Raw genomic sequence first — 20,697 nt, forward strand, 5'->3', positions numbered from 1 at the left:
ACGGGATCATTTAAATTACGCGCGCTTACGCCGGCCACTTTTACGAAACGCCCCCGCAAATTACGGAGCTAATGCTTCGTGAATGAAGCGTAGCGCAACTAATTTACGGAGGCGTAGCATAAAAACGGAAAGCTGCGCCGCCGTAAGAGTGCGCAGCCCTACCTGAATCTACCCCATTGAATGTAACTTTCTGCCATCAGTTGGTTGTCCTTTCCTTTTCAACTGTCATTCTGTAAAAACTGGAAACTACCATGATATTCATCAACAGTAATTTGTCCAAAACAAATGTGCAATATTCTACTGAATGAAGCAGCTGATTAACGGACTTTTTTTTTCTTCTACAGATTCAGCCATACCCTACCAAAGAAATACTGCAGCAGAAAATGCACGATTACATAAAATGGCAAGATTATAAATCGCAGCTCATCAGAAAGCATCACTGACTCTATCAGCTGCCGAAAACAACCTACAGTGATGGTTAATCCTTTCAGAATTTAAAAACGAGACACATGAGATTTTCAACCCTCTGTTTAACTTTACATAGAAAGGCGTCATTTATATTTGATAACTTCTATCCCAAACTCTCCTTCTCTTTCTGGAGCTATCCCAGTAAGATTAGGGCGGCTTGGACTGATGCTTTGTTACAGATTGGTAGTGCTGAGTTTCTTGGAAGAGAAGGGGTAGCCATAATTTCTCCTTCCTTTATTTTATGAGACTTGGTCATTTTGCCCATTCTGTTCTCCTGTTGGATCACCAACAGTCCTACCCCTGTGTAAACTTTGTTTTCATATTGTTGCCATGGCTATTTTATAGATTTTTTTTTATGGAATAAATGAATGAATTAATACATTTTGTCTACTCTCTAGAATTCAGAAGTTGGGCTTCCTCTAATAAAATGCTATTTTGCTTTTTTTTTACTTTTTCATAAAGGCTAGTTAAACAGGAAATGATGTTGGCAGGAAAATGGAGGGAGGCAAGAAAGGAGAAAACTGCACACAGGTGGGCACACAGATATTTTATAGCAGAAAAACAAACACCCCTGCGCACAAGTGAGTTACCAGGTGGACTAGAGTTCGTAGTGGATAATGCCACATGCCTTGCTAACCTCAAGGATAGGGGTATCCTACAGTAGCAATCAAAATAGAAAAATAAAAGAGGGGGCACCAACCTTGTGCATTATCCTTAGGTATATTTTATTAAAAGTAAAGTTAAAAAATTACTCACAAACAGATGGAAAAAACTTGCAATACAAATGATCTCCAGATGACAGCAATTGGTCTAATGACAACAGACTCCATATGGTAACAGAGGAGATTTTAAAGGCCACTGCCGGCTGACGTGTTTCGAAGGAATACCTTCTTCCTCAGAGCCCAGCAGTTAGACTGTTTTTTCCATCTGTTTGTGAGTCGTTTTTTAACGTAACTTTTAATAAAATATACCTAAAAATAATGCACATGGTTGGTACGCCATATTTTCTTTTTCTCTTTTGGGAACACAGATATATCACATATAGGCAGGACAGAAAGGGGATCTGGGCAGCACGGCGGCAATTACAGAACGGTGCCCTGTGTTTGTGTCTCTCCTTACAGCAGCTGAAAGACAGTGGGAGGGAGAGGAAGAAACCAGGTTTCGTCTGCTGTAGGGAGAGACACAGAAATAGGGTATCATTCTGTAAACCCCCAATCCCCCCGCACTTACTCTCCCTGCCATCTGTGTCCCCCTTCTGGCCCCAGACCCTTTGAGCAGTGCCCGAACGGTCAGTCTGCCCTTTGTACACTGAGTGCTATTACCTATATATAACACTGATAGCTGTACACTGAGTGTCACACGGTGTACAGATATCAGTGTTACTGTATATATAGGTAATAGCACCAAGTGTATGAGCACAGTCACTATCAATAATAAAGCTGCTGGCAGCATGGTGATCACTGACCTACATACAAGGTAGGTTTCTACTTGGTTACTCTGCCACCTTTTTTAGCACGGATTTGGTGTCTCCAATTGCATGGATGTGGCCCCGCCCCTCCGCTGACCGCTTCGGTAGGGGAAGTGGCCGGAGCGACTGCCCTCATCCCCATGGCTCAGTCATCCATCTTATCCCAGTCAGCAGAAGTCACACCTCTCCCAGCCTTGCAGGAGCCATAACATCATGGTTCACTGCCTCCTCCCACCTCAAACTTCCTTTTTCTTGGTAGTAAAGCTGTGGGCACCTCTCAGGATAGAGTGAGCATCTCATAGGTCCTGGTCCTCGGGCAGTTACTGAATGGTCAGTCCGCCCCTGAATGTGTGTTATATGTCTATTTGTAAAACTTTGTACATCCTGTATTATTTTCCTACAATTGTAAGTAGTTTGAAATGTATGGTATTTTTGTTTCGTAAAGCACATTAATCTACCTTCAAAAGCAAATGTGAAAAACAACAGTGTAGCGGCGTAAACAAAATAGGTAAATAAAGTATGATAAAAAGTAATAAATGACATGTAAATAAATAGAGCCGAAAAATAAAGTCCAATAAAAGTAGAGTCCCACCAAGTGTATAATCAATAAAAACAGATACTGTGTATAACAGTGCCAGTGTTCATGTAAATATTCCTTGGAAGGTGCTCCAGTGACCAGCCGCCAACAATAAGTGAATTCAAAACTTACCAAAGCAAATGGCTACCATGTCAGCAGCATGTGCACCCAAGCAAACATAGAGGTTCCACAGAATTCACTGCGGCATGTAAACTTTAATGGCATCTCCTCATATGCTCCCCTGGAGTGAGAGGAAAATTTCTATAGTGTAGTACATTTATTAACAAATGTTTAACAGCCAAAATGCAGTAAAGGACAGTGAAGCCTGTAAAACTCACATAAGAAGCTGCTGCCGACCCAGGATCATCCAGCAGAGGGACGTCAGTTTAGCACCAGAGTCTCTTCTCCAACGCGTTTCGTCTGATGGGACGTTATCAAGGGGTCATCTGGCTCTGACGTCTATGTTAATATATAGATATTCTGGTACTCAAACGCTGGTGCATGTTATTGTAAACAAATAACCACCACTGGAAATTACCATTGTACCGAACTTCCACAAGGTATTCGGCAGCCATATTTGAATAGAACCGGAAACAGTATATCGGCCATACTTGAATGGAACTGGAAACAGTATAGCAGCCTTATTTCAGTGGTCACCGCAAAACATAGATATACACAAACACATTAATATAAACATTACTATACTACATGGGTTTATGCTTCCTCTTTTTACCACAAAGTAACCTAAAAGATAAAAGCAAAACCGTTCGACAGTGCTGCAGTTTTACGAAGGGTTAACTTTTTCCTCCACCTCATCAACTGAACATTTTCTGGCTTGGTGATTGGGTACTTGGGTCCAAAAACTGCATGCTGGGGGGAGGTCACATGCTGTCCTATACCCAAGAACCAATGGGTAGTTAATAAGGGCCCTTACAGATCAAAGGAGCTTTGGGAAGATGGGTCTTACTAGAAAATCTTTGCCCTGAATGGGTAAAAAAAAAATATCTATTTATAAATTCTGTTCACATGGTACATTCAATATATTTTTTACAGAATAAAGCCACATTCTTCCCTGATTATATTCTTTGTTTTATCAGCTACAGTATCTACTAGTTCACCCTGCACTAGGCTTAATGACAAGAGGATAATAAGACACCATTCTATTGAAAGATCGTCAGCATGAGTCGTAAATCCCAGCAACTCTGCTATTGTCAAATCAGCAGAGCTAAGAGTTAAGCCTCATACACACGCTTAGATTTTTGGATGACCGAACGTCCGTTTTTTGTTGCATGCTAGTCTCATGTCGAAAGTGCAGAGGTTACTCACAATATAAAAATTTTCGTACAACAGAATACAACGTCAGAAGTGACGTAATGTGTTGAATAGTTTTGTATATATTCTTTCATTTCTGAGCATGCGTAGTCTTGCTCTTACGATTTTTTCTGTATGAAAACCATACTAATGAAAATCGGACGTTGAGTTTACATCCGACAAAAATGTTATGGTCTGCACACCCAGCTTTTGTCTGATGAAAAAGCGAAATTTGCTGTCGAAAGCACCGTACTAACGATCCGAAAATCATCAGACAGCTCGTCGTACTAATTTTTCCATCTGATTGTCACATCGTGTGTACGGGCCTTCAAATTTACCAGGAGGATTGTAATATTGTCCCGTGAAAAGTGAACTAGTAAAGGGGAGCCCTTGATTAATCATGGAACATGTAAAACAAATGTAAAACGGCAGAAAGTAATACACACAGTGTGTGTTTTCACAAGGATGGCAGGAGCCTGACATCGCTCGCTGCCATCCTTGTGAAAACACACACTGTGTGTATTACTTTCTGCCGTTTTACATTCGGGCTAATGTGAGTAGCCTGCATATGTCTTTCTAATAAATCTAAGCTGGTTTTAAAACAGAGAGCACTTAGATCTGTTTTTTCTCTTGTCTATGATCCCAATACTGCTGAGTTTAAGAAGTCTGCCATTAACACATCGCACCAATCTGTTATTTGATTTCTGCTGGTATGACTGCCTGGTAAAACAGGGGTCCATACCCTAAGGTGAGAGTAGCCACTCTTAACGGTGGAGGGATCACTTTATTTGAAGTAAAAGTCACCGGTGAAGATTTGAAGTTGTTGTCACACTGTTTCTTTGGAATTTTTCACATCTTGGACTTTTATTTTTGCATTTATGTATTATCAGTATTTTGCAATCATTTAAATGACTTTGTTATTGCACATTTTTATTTGCGCTGCACTATTTTCCTTATATAAATTTAACATAGCACCGGCCCTGAAAGTGGCCCGGGGCTACATATATAATAAAAAATTTAATCAGATATACATACACACACAAACAAAACAATAAAAAAAAAAAAATTACCCTAAAAAAATTCAATAAATGGAAAAAAAAAAAAATCCAAGTAAATTTCCCTTAAGCATCCCAGATTAAAGAGCATCATCTTTAGTAAACTGTCACCAGTGACAAATTCTGTAATTCTGCAGCAAAACTAATTTTGATGAAGTCACTCTCTGATCTCTATTCATGTAGGATTATTTTTATTACATCAGTGAGAGATAACATCTTGAGCAGCGGTTTTATTTATTGCTTCACTCTTTTAAGGTAAAAAAAAAAAAAAATGTGGCCCTACTTAAACTGTAAACTTTGCAGGAAAATGGATGTCAGAGAAGTAAAAAAAAATGTTTATTCAAATTTTTATTAAATTTATTTCACTTATTAATAGATGAATAAATGCAAAACCAAGTAATCCAGATATCTAGTTAAATAAGACACACAATGTAGATATATACCTTTCTGCTAGCACCCTGCGATATATCATTCACAAGGTCTGGAATCAGTCTGTCCCTGGCTGTCATTATTGTACTATTATACCACCTTGTTCCATTTCCCAACTGTGCAGCCCTGTGTGAAATCTAATTTTACAGAAAATAAACTCACAGGGCTATTGGAACGTGTTCCTCATTAAGGTAGCCAGGACTGACTGTCATTCCCTTGTAGTTGTTAGTTTAAATATATATCATATTTGACTATCTGGATGTTCCCCAGGGTGATTTATTGACACAGAGCAGGAAAACAAGATCTCTCCATATGTCTGCCACTCATAATTCACCTCCATCTGGTGATATAATCCCCTGCATCACATATCCTTTAAAGATTTAAAGGTCAGCCTACCTGGCCCTGTGCAGGATTAGGCATCTATGGTTTGACAGGCCCAACACATCTGCAAGCAATCGGGAAACTTCTAATCAGATGATGATATGACAAGGGTGGGCTGGCGGAAAGGCAGCATTCGATGGAGCTTATACGGCGCAGAAAATGTCTTAATCCTTTGATTAGGTGTGATGCGGAGATGTATCTTAATGATAACACACAGATGTTGAAAACAATGGTATTTGGTAAAGTCATTTGAAGAGAATAGCGGTTGGTCTTCCATACATCTGGCTGTTATGATTTTTAGATGTATTTATAGGCTTTAGACCAGGAGTTCACAAACGCAGTCTACATACAGTAACATAGGACTGTATGAGTAGATGATGTATAAGTTCTGAGTAAAAAGAAATGCTTACAAAAACAGGTATTCTAATCATGAACACAATACCAAACAATGTAGCGCATGAAGATATATGAATGTATAGGGGGGTGTGCTGGATCAAACTAAAAACCACAGTCTCTCACAGAGCAAAAGTGGTGTTCATATAAGGAACAGATGCACATTGGACCCTTGGTAGTACTAAAAATGTTCCACTTTAAGGGAGCCTTTAAATAGCGCAGTTTTGAGCAAGTGGCAGGTAAGGGAGAGGAACCCACTGGTTAGGAACAGCACATGGAAAGGCTCCTGGCAGGTAAGGATGGCATAAGGGACACTGGTGCTGTAGCACCTTCTAAGGACCCACTTTAGGGGGCTAGTGTGAGCCAGGTACCTGGAATATCACCACCTTTCCTGCAGAAGTCATCCTGCAGCAGGGACATGCAGTCAGGGGAGGCAGGTGACGCATAAAAAAAACGCTTGATCTTCGAGGGTCGTAGTTCGGCGACCTGGGGTCACAGAGACCCCAAATTGGGGGTAGGTAGCTGAAGTCCTACCACACCACTGCTCATAATTTGAGTCTCCTGCCATTTAGGGTTCCGGAGATACGGGGCTTCTTGTGCAGCCTGTCTGAAGCTACATACAGAGTGGCCAGTCTACAGTAAATTCCCATGGCACACTCTGTTTGCAGCAGACTGAGAGGATGAGCTCACAGTGCCTCTCCTCACTTCTTGTCAGAAGCACTGAGCTTAATGAACAGCTTTGAGCCTTGGACCAATGGTAAAGTACCATTGGCCCAAGCTGTTCAGTAAAAATGCTGCAGTGGAGGCTGTCCTCTCACTGCAATGTCATAGAAGTGTCTAAGGGTGGGTTGACACTATCACGGCATCTGACTCACAGCAGGGGTCTGGTGCGTCCTGGTTCACAGTCTCAGGTTCGATTTCAGCTCAAATTTTGGGCTGAATTCAGACCAGAAATGGACCAAACGACGCACTTCGGACACATCGGACCTGCTGCAGAGATATGTGAACTGGCTCCATAGCAATTCTCAATAGCAGGTAATTTTGACTATCTCCTGTTATTGCGGATTGGATGCGGAAAATCTCTTTTCTACTCCCAATGGCCACAGTCCTGCCCCCCTAAAGTTGGAAGGACAGTAAACTGGCCCTTGGTTTAACATTTTTTGTGACCCCTGCTCTAGGCGGAGCCTGAATTGTCGGTATGCACTGTGCTACTCTGTACTACTTGAGAGAACCTATCTATTTTCAGTGAGCACTAAATCACATCATATGACCAAATTAGTTGTAAGTTATTATATGAGCAAAATAACAAAAATATTTATTTAGCCCATGTGTCCCCTATATCTTTCTCCACTGAATATATTGGGGCAGATCCACATACATCTGCGCCGGGCGCAGCCTATGTAAGTTACGCTACGCCGCTGTAACTTACTTTGCTTTTGTTTGAATCCCTTAAAGCGGGAGTTCACCCATTTGTGTTTTTTTTCCTCTTTTCCCCATAGCTGGATGTTCGTTTTGTCTAGGGGAATCGGCTATTTGTTTTAAAATATGATCCGTACTTACCCGTTTTCGAGATGCATCTTCTCCGTCGCTTCCGGGTATGGGTCTTCGGGAGCGGGCGTTCCTTCTTGATTGACAGTCTTCCGAGAGGCTTCCGACGGTCGCATCCATCGCGTCACTAGTAGCCGAAGAAGCCGAACGTCGGTGCGGCTCTATACTGCACCTGCGCACCGATGTTCGGCTTCTTTCGGAAAATCGTGACGCGATGGATGCGACCGTCGGAAGCCTCTCGGAAGACTGTCAATCAAGAAGGAACGCCCAGTCCCGCAGCCCATACCCGGAAGCGACGGAGAAGATGCATCTCGTAAACGGGTAAGTACGGATCATATTGTAAAACAAATAGCCGATTCCCCACAAAACGAGCATCCAGTTATGGGGAAAATGTGTTCTCCATGGGTGAACCTCCGCTTTAACGAATTTGTGCCATAAGTTACGGCGGCATAGTGTATCTCTCGCGGCGTAAGGGCGCGGAATTCAAATGGATCTAATGGGGGCGTGTTTTATGCTAATACGTCATGACCCGACGTAAACAACATTTTTTTGTAACTGCGCATGCGCTGTCCCTGGGGGTATTCCAGTGCGCATGCACAAAATTAAACCGGAACCCGCCAATGCTTACGACGGTGACGTCATTCTACACAAATTCCTATTCGCGAACGACTTACGCAAACGACGTAAAAAATTCAAAATTGTACGCGGGAAGGACGGCCATGCTTAACATTGAGTACGCCTCAGTATAGCAGCTTTAACTATACGCCGGAAAAAGCCGAACGCAAACGACGGAAAAAAAAAAGCGACGGGCCGACGTACGTTCGTGGATCGCCGTAAATAGCTCATTTGCATACTCGACGCGGATTACGACGGGAACGCCACCTAGCGTCCGCCGAAAAATTGCATCTTAGATCCGACGGTGTACGGAGACGTAGGCCTGTCGGATCTAGCCGAGATGCCGTCGTATCTTGTTTTGAGGATTAACTATACATTAACTATACATTTTGGGCCATAGTTACTGTACATAGTTACATAGTTAGTCAGGTTGAAAAAAGACACAAGTCCATCCAGTTCAACCACAAAAAACAAAATAAAAAACACAGTAAAATCCTATACACCCAACTCCATACCCACAGTTGATCCAGAGGAAGGCAAAAAACCCCAGCGGAGCATGATCCAATTTGCTACAGCAGGGGAAAAAATTCCTTCCTGATCCCCCGAGAGGCAATCGGATTTACCCTGGATCAACTATACCTACAAATCTTAGTACTCAGTTATATTACGTACATTTAGGAAAGAATCCAGACCTTTCTTAAAGCAATCTACTGAGCTGGCCAGAACCACCTCTGGAGGGAGTCTGTTCCACATTTTCACAGCTCTTACTGTGAAAAAACCTTTCCGTATTTGGAGGTGAAATCTCTTTTCCTCTAGACGTAAAGAGTGCCCCCTTGTCCTCAGTGATGACTGTAAAGTGAATAACTCAACACCAAGTTCACTGTATGGACCTCTTATATATTTGTACATGTTGATCATATCCCCCCTTATTCTCCTCTTCTCAAGAGTGAATAAATTCAGTTCCTCTAATCTTTCCTCATAGCTGAGCTCCTCCATGCCTCTTATCAGTTTGGTTGCTCTTCTCTGCACTTTCTCCAGTTCTCCTATATCCTTTTTGAGAACTGGTGCCCAAAACTGAACTGCATATTCCAGATGAGGTCTTACTAATGATTTGTACAGGGGCAAAATTATATCTCTGTCTCTGGAGTCCATACCTCTCTTAATACAAGAAAGGACTTTGCTCGCTTTGGAAACCGCAGCTTGGCATTGCATGCCATTATTGAGCTTATGATCAACTAAAACCACCAGATCCTTCTCCACTACAGATCCCCCCAGTTGTACTCCCCCTAGTATGTATGATGCATGCATATTCTTAGCCCCCAAGTGCATAACTTTACATTTATCTACATTAAACCTCATCTGCCACTTAGTCGCCCAATCAGACAGAGCATTGAGGTTGGCTTGTAAATTGGAGACATCCTGCAAGGACGTTATTCCACTGCATAGCTTGGTGTCATCTGCAAAGGCCATGGTTCAGGTCTCATGTATTTAACTAATATTTTGATAGCAGTGACTTGCCTGGCTTTTTCCACCACTTGTGGTAGGATTGCACCATTAATCAGTCTTATTGTAGGATTATTTTACGGGTCCTCAAACAAATGGCTGTAGCAAACCAATCCATGCATCCAGGAAAACTATTACTTCTTCCTGCAAAGCAACCTTAAGGTACACACCATTGGTCTCTCACTCTGTTTCTGCTAAATGTAGCAAAAAGTATAATTCTGAAACACTATAAATGAGCTTCTGGTCCTTCTTTTAAGGAATGGCTTCTGAGATTTGACCTTAATTGTTAAAGAGGAACTAAATTTACTGATTAAACTGTTTCTGAAAACAGTTACTTTCAAGCCATGCATTCATATATAACTGTTATGCCTCGTACACACGACCATTTTTCTCGTCAGGAAAAAAACAACATTTTCCCGACATGATTCCTCTCCAGCCTGACTTGCATACACACGTTCATGCAAAAAAAACGTCCGACCAAAGCGCGATGATGTACAACACGTACGACGGGACTATAAAGGGGACGTTCCCTTCAAATGGTGCACCCCTTTGGGCTGCTTTTGGGCTGCATACTTGATTCTGAGCATGCATGTTTTTTTTCCCCTCGAAAAAACATACACATGTTTTTGCGACGGGAAAAAAACTGACGGGAAACACAATGAGAAAAAAGAGAGCTGGTTTAATTTTTTTGCGGGCAATTTTTTCGTCGAGAAAACTGCTAGGGAGCATACACACAACCGGTTTTCACAACCAATATAAAAAATGTTGTGTGTACAAGGCATTACAGTTAAAAGTGTGCTTACAGTATGTTACTCCTTCTTGACCCCTTACAGTCTGGCTTTCGCTCGCAGCACTCTGCGGAAACTGCCTTACTAAAAATCGCTAACGATTTACTAACTGCTAAATGCAACAGCCAGTACTCCATACTCCTTCTACTTGACCTCTCTGCAGCCTTTGATACCGTTGACCACCCGCTCCTTCTCAATAAACTCCATTCCCTTGGCCTACAAGATTCTGCTCTATCCTGGTTCTCTGCCTATCTATCACAGCGCTCCTTCAGTGTTACCTACAACTCTGTCTCCTCCTCTCCATTGCCCCTTTCTGTGGGGGTCCCTCAAGGATCTGTTCTTGGACCACTTCTCTTCTCTATCTACACCTCCTCCCTTGGTCACTTGATAACCGCCCACGGCTTTCAATACCACCTATACGCCGATGACACCCAAATCTATCTGTCTACTCCTCACTCCATCAGTCTCCTCTCGCATTACTAACTTACTAACTGACATATATTTCCCCCTATTTTGTTTTTTTTCTAAACATATTCCAAACCGTCCTCTCCGCTCTTCTCAAGACCTCCTACTGTCAAGCTCTCTGGTCTCTTCCTCCCATGCTTGTCTCCAGGATTTCTCCAGAGCCTCTCCCATCCTCTAGAACTCACTACCTCAACCTGTCCGTCTATCCCCTACTCTTGCTACCTTCAGGCGATCCCTGAAAACTCACCTCTTCAGGGAAGCCTATCACGTCTCCAACTAATCTTTTACCACTTTCATCAGCTCATTCCAACACAGTTGCAACCTTTTGTACCACCTACCCCACCCTATTAGATTGTAAGCTCTTCTGAGCAGGGCCCTCTTAATTCTCTTGTATTTTATTGTATTGTAACTGTGTTGTCTCCCTTTTATATTGTAAATTGCTGCGTAAACTGTTGGCGCTATATAAATCCTGTATAATAATAATAATAATAATAATAATAATAATGCTGGCCGTCACCTGAACTGTACTTTTATTTAAGCATCCAAATTATACTTTATTTAAAGTATAACTAAAGGCAAAACTTTTTCCTTTTTTTTTTGGATAGAGTGGAGAAAGATTAGAACCCCTGCCAGGTTTGTATTGCTGTCTGTGCCCCATTAGGGAGATTCACCCTCTCTACTTATATTTATCATTATCAATGAAAATTGTTTGTGGGTTATCCCCAGAACAATATTAAAGGGGAAATCATCCAATGGGGACACTAGTTCTGGTGATCATGTTGACAACCAAGGATTCCCTCACTTGAGAATTATTTCATCTCACTTTCTGTTTTGGCTATGGGACAGGAAGTGATGGGAAATCTCCCCAATGGGACATACATGGCTAAAACAATTACAGGGATAACAAGCTTCCTTTGCTCTATCAAAAATGGAGAAAAAAAAGTTTTGCCTATAGTTCTACATTAAGAATTCAATTCTTTACTCAAGTGCTTTAACAACTTGCCGACCAGCCATCGCACATGGCTTGGCTGGGCGAAACGATGTTATGTTACGCCGCTTCGCCTGGTGGCCACTAGGGGCACGTGCACCGCCAGAGGCACGCGCACAAGCCCGCTGCTCGCCCAAGGGAGCCGATGCGAGTGCCCATTGGGATTGATAACCACTGGCACACAGCTCCCCGTTCTCTTATGCCCTGTACACACGATTGGTTCATCCGATGAAAACGATCATTTCAGAACGCGGTGATGTAAAACACAACGACGTGCTGAGAAAAATGAAGTTCAATGCTTCCGAACATGCGTCGACTTGGTTCTGAGCATGCATGGATTTTTAACCGATGGACGTACCCACAGACGATCGTTTTTTTCTATCGGTTAGTTAACCATCAGATAATTTTAAAACAAGTTCTTAGTTTTTTAACCGATGTATAAATAACCGATGGGGCCCACACACGATCGGTTAGTCTGATGAAAACGGTCCATCAGACCGTTTTCATCAGACAAACCGATCGTATGTACGCGGCATTAGGGGAGAAATGACTGATCCGTCTGTTCATACAATGTATGAACAGCGATCACAAAACAGATAAGTTGCGCTAACCAAGAGTGAATGAGGAATATCAATTTGATTGATATAATTAATTAGTGTCCATATACAAAAAATCGTGAATGATAAAGTATATAATAAAAAGTTTATAAGTGAATAAATTGTTGAATGAAGTTGTGCCCGTGACTGAACACACAAAAAATCCTCCACCGGTGCAGTAAATGGATAAATGTCTATGAGCTTACCAGAAGGGCAAGCAAGGAAGGCTTGCAGCTGAACTCCCCAGCTAAGGTCTTTGCTGGAAGTCCGGATGGTATTCCTCCAATGTAGGTGGATAGATCCGGAATCCGAGGAGCATGAAAATAAATATGTAGGCAACAAATGGTGATGTACCGTAGATAACACGAATATAAGCACACCAAGGGAAAGCCTCCACCAAAAGGAATCACCGAATAAGGGGGACTCTTACCAGATAAATGTAAATAAGGAGCTTGTGGCCAAACCCAGCCAGGGCCTTTAGGGGTTAACTTCAGAAAGCATCAACCAAAAGCAAACGGCTCCCTCATACAGTATAGCCGAGTAAGTCACCATAAAAAAGAGGAATTCCACATAGTGATGTACCGTAGGGAAACAATTTAATATGGTAGATATCACTTACATAAAAACAGGTAAAAACAGCATATAAATTTCGAGCCGGCCGGCTACTACGAATGCCCGTCCTCTGGACCTAGACACAGCACGTCAAAGCGTCTCCTCCTCCCGACGTACGTTTCGTCAGTATGTGACGTCGTCTGGGGAACCACATGGCTTGGCTGGGCGAAACGATGTTGTGTTACGCCGCTTCGCCTGGTGGCCACTAGGGGCACGTGCACCGCCAGAGGCACGCGCACAAGCCCGCTGCTCGCCCAAGGGAGCCGATGCGAGTGCCCATTGGGATTGATAACCACTGGCACACAGCTCCCCGTTCTCTTATGCCCTGTACACACGATCGGTTCATCCGATGAAAACGATCATTTCAGAACGCGGTGACGTAAAACACAACGACGTGCTGAGAAAAATGAAGTTCAATGCTTCCGAACATGCGTCGACTTGGTTCTGAGCATGCATGGATTTTTAACCGATGGACGTACCCACAGACGATCGTTTTTTTCTATCGGTTAGTTAACCATCAGATAATTTTAAAACAAGTTCTTAGTTTTTTAACCGATGTATAAATAACCGATGGGGCCCACACACGATCGGTTAGTCTGATGAAAACGGTCCATCAGACCGTTTTCATCAGACAAACCGATCGTATGTACGCGGCATTAGGGGAGAAATGACTGATCCGTCTGTTCATACAATGTATGAACAGCGATCTGTCATTTCCTCTAGTAAGTCCCATCCCCCTTCAGTTAGAACATGCAGAGGAAACACAGTTAACCCCTTGATCGCCCCCTAGTGTTAACTCCTTCCCTACCAGTGTCATTTTTACAGTAATCAGTGCATTTTTATAGCACTAATCACTGTAAAATTGTCAGTGGTCCCAAAAATGTGTCAAAAGTGTCTGATCTGTCTGCCATAATATCGCAATCCCCATAAAAACTTTGCAGATTGCCGCCATTACTAGTAAAAAAATAAATAATAATAAAAATGCCATAATCTGCTATATATATAAGCAGATACCTTAGGGCAGGCATGTCCAAAGTCAGGCCCGGGGGCCAAATGCGGCCCCCCTGTTGATTTAATATGGCCCCCCTGGGGATTTGGATATATATATATTGTTTGTGGCCCCCAGGGCCACAAAAGATATATATATATATATTGTATTTATTGGCGCTGCCTTGGAGGGGACAGGGAGGGGGTAGGACGAACGCCATCAGATTACATGAAGAGAATCTCCTGTTTACTCAGCAGCATCTCTATTGGAAGTCCCATCTCCTGGGATGCCATTGGATGACTCATAGGAGGCAGGACTTTGTATTTAGGAGGCCACAGGGTAAACAAGACATTCTCCTGTTTGTAATCTGTCGGTACTCGTCCGAGGCTGCAGATGGGCATCGTTCAGGCTGCACTGATGGCAATGGTAAGGCTGCATTTATGGCACATGTGAGGCTGCATTGGTTGCAATGGTGAGGTTGCAATAGTAAGGTTGCATTGGTTGCAATGGTAAGGCTGCATTCATGGCAATTCTAAGGCAATGGCAATGGTGAGGCTGCATTCATGGCAATGGTGAGGCTGCATTCATGGCAATGGTGAGGCTGCATTCATGGCAATGGTAAGCCTGTGCGTGTTATACGCCGATAAATACGGTATATCCAAATAACACGCCCAAGCTCATCCTTAGTCCTAAGCAGCGCTCTGGGATTCGTTGGGGCCACAAATAAAAAATATATACAGTATATCCAAATACTACGCCCAAGCTCACAGCCACAAAGGCAAGAGAATTCTTGTTGGGCCATGTATTAGTGCTTAGACGAACACATTTAGACAGAATTTTAATGGTTCAAAGAATGTCAGGCAAAATAGTCGGCCCTCACGCATGTTCACTTAATCAAATCTGGCCCTCTTTGAAAAAAGTTTGGACACCCCTGCCTTAGGGGAATAAAATGGCGGTCGTTGCAATTTTTTATGTCACACAGTATTTGCGTAGCCAAATTTTTTGTACATTGAGAAAGTTGATGTTACGCCAAGTAAATAGATAGCATACTTGTCATGCTTTAAAATTGCGCACACTCGTGGAATGACGTCAAACTTCGGTACTTCAAATCTCCATATGCTACGCTTTAATTTTTTTTACAGGTTACCACTTTAGAGTTAAAGGCGGTCTTGCACTAGAATTATTGCTCTCGCTCTAACATTCACGTTGATACCTAACGTGTGTTTGAACGATGTTTACATATGCGGGCCCAACCTACGCATGCGTTTGCTTCTGCGTGGACGGGGGGCACTTTAAATATAATGGCCCAGATTCACAAAGGACTTGCGACAGCGTATCTCCTGATAAGTTCGAATGTGAGGCGTTGCATCTATGCGCCTGATTCATAGAATCAGATACGCCTCACTGTTGCCAAGATACGAGCGGCGTAAGTCTCCTACGCCATCGTATCTTGGGTTGCATATTTACGTTGGACGCTAGGGGCGCTTTCGTATATTTCTGTGTCGAATATGCAAATGAGCTACATACGCCGATTCACGAACGTACTTGTGCCCGGCGTATTAAAATACACTGTTTACGTAAGGCGTACGACCGGCGTAACTTTACCCCTCATAAAGCAGGGGTAAGTCATGTTAGGTATGGACGTCGGAAACGTCGGAACAGCGTCGTATTTTACGTCATTTGCGTAAGTCGTACATGAATGGGGATGGGCGTAGGTTACGTTCACGTCGACTAAGCATTGAGCCGGCGTAATTTACGAACAAAATTCAACGTGATACTGAGCATGCGGGCGCATGCACCGTTCGTTAGGTGCGTTATTTACATGGGGTCACGGTTCATTAACATACAACATGCCCCCTACCAGCCTACTTTGAATTAGGCGGGCTTACGCCGGCCCATTTACGCTACGCCACCGTAACTTAGGGCGCAAGTTCTTTGTGAATACGGTACTCGCCTCTCTAAGTTATGGCGGCGTAACGTATATAGGATACGCTACGCCCCTGCACAAAGATACGCCCTCCTACATGAATCTGCCCCATTTTTTTTTTTACTGTTTATTTTATTTACATTTATATTTTATTTTTTATACTTTCCCTTTACATTAAAAAAATAAAATAAAATGTGATCACTTTTATTACTAATATAAGGAATGTAATAGGAATATGGCTTGACAGGTCCTCTTTACAGAGAGATCTAGGGTCTATAGGTCCCCACATCTCTCCTCTAGGCTGGAAAGCTTAAGATAAAAAAAAAAAAGCAGTGTTTTATCACCAAGGGTCCTAAAGATGGCCGAGGATCCCTGGCCAGCTCTATTGCAAAGTTCCACCGCCAGGTGATTAATTCTCTGGCTCACTGATCGAACAGGCGAGCCGGGAGAAGAACCAGAGGGTGGCGGGGGACGTCCTCTCCCGCCGCCTGAAAAGCAATTAAGCGGCTAAACAGCCACTTTGAGGGCTTTTACTTTGCAGAAAACAAAATATATCTGAATAATGCCTACAACTCCACTCCAAGTCCAGGGCGTCATATGTCAGCCTAGTCTCTGTGTCCTTCAAAGCTTGTTTTATTTTTTACTAAAATAACAAACATGCCATACTTACCTGCTCTGTAAAATGGTATTGCAAAGAGCAGCCCTGATCCTCCTTTCCTCAGATCCCCTACTGGCGCGTCTCCTCTTCAGTGCCCCCATCGGAAGCCGCTTCCAATTGGGGCACTCATGCGGGCTCGCTCCTAAGCTCCATTGCCTGTATCTATAAGCACATACAGCGGGACATGGCCCTACCCCTGCTCCCTCATCAAAGAGTTTGATTGACAGCAGTGAGAGCCAATGGCTTTAGCTGCTATGAATCTGCCCTATGAAAAGGGACAGAGCCAGGAGAGTTGCTGCTCTCATGCACAACGCTGGATTCTGTAGGGGCTCACGCACATATAAGGGGGGGGTTACCTTAAAGCGGGGGTTCACCCAAAAAAAATTTTCTAAGATTACATCCAGCATACTAACGACATGTAAAGTATGCTGTTTTTTTTTTTCTCCGTACATACCGTGTAATTGTTATTTTGGCCGGGCTTCCGGGTTCTGATTACTGCGGGACTGGACGTTCCTATTGAAAGCTTAGCTGATTGACGTCTGATGAAAATCTTCCCATGTCGCATACACCGCGCATCACCAGTTTTCCGTAAATAGCCGACATGCGAGTCGGCGCTATATCGCGCCTGAGGCCGCCGTGTAGAGCTGACTGCGCAGGCGCCATATAGCGCCAACTCGCAGTTTGGCTATTTACGGAAAACTGGTGACGTGCGGTGTATGCGACATGGGAAGATTTTCACCAGACGTCAATCAGCTAAGCTTTCAATAGGAACGCCCAGTCCCGCAGTAATCAGAACCCGGAAGCCCGGCGAAAATAACAATTACTCAGTATGTACGGAGAAAAAAAAAAAATACCAGCATTCTTTACACGTCGTTAGTATGCTGGATGTAATCTTAGAATTTTTTTTTTGGGTGAACCCCCGCTTTAATTTTTTTTTACCTTAATGCATATGTAGGTGGGGCGCAGCGTGGTGTGGAGGCAATAATCCACACAGGCAGGTACAATAAACATGTATTGAATTAATGCAGCAACAGTTCACAACAAACCCAGTTGGAAAGCCACCCAGCCGGCCCCATCCACAGTTCAGTAACGAGACAGGACTAGATCCCACCAATGTCTGCTGAGAGAGGCCTGATTGCGGTCTGGCCAATGTCCAAAGGAGATGAGGCCCTTTGCTTACCAGGGGCGGATCCGGGGGGGCAACAGGGCAATTTCCCCCCTGAAAATACCACACTGACACGTCACTTGCTCTCTCACATCAGCCAGTCACTATGTTGCTTTAACTGACAATTGCGTGGTCGTGTGATGTTGTACCCAAATAAAATGTATTTGATCACCTCTGCGGTTTATATTTTTTGCGCTAGAAACAAAAAAAGAGCGACAATTGAAAAAAATAATTATATATTTTTGACATTCTGTTATAGAACATATCCAATAATTTTTTAAAAAATAAAACGTCTTCATCAATTCAGGCCAATGTGTATTCTGATGCATGTTTTTGGTAAAAAAAAAATCCCAATAAGTGTATATTGATTGGTTTGCGCCAACGTTGTAGTGTCTATAAACTATGGGATAGATTTATGGACTTTTTTTTTTTTACTAGTAATGGCAGCGATCAGCAATCTTTAGCGGGACTGCAACATTTCAGCGGAGAAATCGGACACCTAACTGACACGTTACCATCTAACCCATGAAATTGTCCTGCAACACATTTAGGAACTAACGAGCCTTAGATGAATGCGCGGTTCCCTCCGCCCAGTCTATGTCTGGATAATTAAAATCCCCCATTATAATGACACTTCTCATTCTTGCTGCTAATCCAAATTATGATAGGAGGTCCACCTCTGCCTTCTCCCTCTGGTTAGGGGGCCTATAGCCTGATACTGCCCCCTTAGTTTCCCCCCTTTGTAGCTCTACCCATAAGGATTACACCTCCTCCCTTGCTCCCTTAGTGATGTCATCCCTCACATACACTTTTACATCATTTTTGAAATACAGGCAAACCCCTCCCCCTATTTTACCCTCTCTATCCCTGCGATATACGGAATACCCTTGAATGGTTGCCAGACAATCATGAGAGCTGTCGAATCATGCCTTCGTAATTCCTACAAAATCAAAATCCTCCTTGTACAACAGTATCTCTAGTTCACCCATCTTGTCCACCAGACTCCTGGCATTGATGAACATACCACATAGGTTTGACCGGCCGCATACTATCTCCTTATTGGGTGCACTGGGGTTGTAAATAGGACTTGTTACTATACTTACCTAGGGTTTAGGTGCTTTAGTCAACCTACCACCAATGCCCCCAAAACTAGCCTCTGGAATATGTTCAGTGCTGACGACCTCTACCTCTGATACCCCCGCCCCCATTGCCTAGTTTAAAAGCCCCTCTAACTTTTCGGCCATCTTCACTCCCAGCAGATCTGCACCTTCCCGTTTAGGTGCAGTCCTTCCCTTCTATAGAGCTAGCAACCGACTGAGAATTCACTCCAGTTCTTCAGGAACCCAAACCCCTTCTTTCTACATGAGCTCCTCAGCCACTTGTTTACTTCTCTAATCTCACTTTCTGGTGTGGCTCGAGGTACCAGTAGTATTTCTGAGAATACCTTGGTCCTTTTCCTCAATTTAGCTCCCAAGTCCCTAAAACCTTTTTTTAGGGCACTCCATCTTCCTCTGACTTTGTCATTGGTGCCAACGTGCACCATGAAAGCCGAGTCTTCCCCAGCCCCTCCCAGTAATCTATCCACCATATCTGTGATGTGCCGAACCCGAGCACCCGGTAGACAACATACAGTTTTGCACTTCAGGCCTTTGTGACAGATTGCCCTCTCTGTCCTTCTAAGAATTGGGTCCCCTACCACCAGAATCTGTCTTTCCTTTCCCTTGGCTTTACTCCCACCCTCACTGGAGGAGTCATTCCCCTGGCAGCTAGGGGAGTCACTCAGCTCCGGCACTGCTGGTCCCTGACTGGTTTCACCAATGTCACTCAATGGACCGTACTTATTGGGATGTTCCAGCCCAGGACCAGCCTCCCTGACTCTTTCCCCTCTATCCTTCCTGACTGTCACCATCTACTCTGCTTTGGTGCCTGCCCCTCTTTATCTCTACCTGCCTCTGTGCTGGCCCCTGCCAGCACCTGCCTGGTACGATCCCAACTCTACTTTAGTATGAAGGAACTTCTCAGTGGGATAGATTCAGAGAGCAATTACTCCTGCGTATCCATAGATACGCTGCGTAATTGCTAAGTTGCGCCGGCGTATCTACTTTCTGTATTCAGAAAGCTAGATACGCCGACTGTAGCCTAAGATACGACTGGCATAAGTCTCTTATGCCGTCGTATCTTAGGGTGCATTCTGACGCTGGCCGCTAGGTGGCGCACCCGTAGTTGTCAGCGTAGAGTATGCAAATTGCATACTTACGCCGATTCACAAACGTACGCGCGGCCGGCGCTCGTTTTTTACGTTGTTTGCGTACGTCGTTTTCGCCATAAGGCTGCTCCTGCTATTAGGAGGCGCAGCCAATGGTAAGTATGGACGTCGTTCCCGCGTCGCAATTTTCAAATTTTGCGTCGTTTGCGTAACTCGTTCGTGAATGGCGCTGGACGCCATTTACGTTCACGTCGAAGCCATTGACGTCCTTGCGACGTCATTTACCGCAATGCACGTCGGGAAATTTTCCAGACGGAGCATGCACAGTACGTTCGGCGCGGGAACGCGCCTAATTTAAATGATCCACGCCCCCTACGGGATCATTTAAATTATGCGCGCTTACGCCGGCCCCTTTTACGATACGCCACCGCAAATTACGGAGCAAATGCTTCGTGAATGCAGCGTAGCTCCAGTAATTTACGAAGGCGTAGCGTAAAAACGATACGCTGGGCCAGTGTTGACAACTGCTTCCCTCGATTCAAAACCTGGGCTTCCA

At 43.6% G+C, this 20,697-nt stretch overlaps 1 protein-coding gene across 1 annotated transcript in view; it reads left to right on the plus strand.

Moving 5' to 3' along the window:
• LOC120928974 (cyclic nucleotide-binding domain-containing protein 2-like) overlaps positions 1–616 on the plus strand; it is a 387,861-nt gene extending 387,245 nt beyond the window's left edge. Inside the window, exon 15 of the mRNA XM_040340130.1 lies at positions 345–616. Coding sequence (XP_040196064.1) covers positions 345–443 — 99 coding nt within the window. The 3' untranslated portion in view covers positions 444–616. The remainder of the gene's footprint in view (positions 1–344) is intronic.
• The last annotated feature ends 20,081 nt before the right edge of the window (positions 617–20,697 follow it).

This window comes from Rana temporaria, chromosome 2 (genome assembly GCF_905171775.1).
Source record: "Rana temporaria chromosome 2, aRanTem1.1, whole genome shotgun sequence".
NCBI classification, from domain to species: domain Eukaryota; kingdom Metazoa; phylum Chordata; class Amphibia; order Anura; family Ranidae; genus Rana; species Rana temporaria.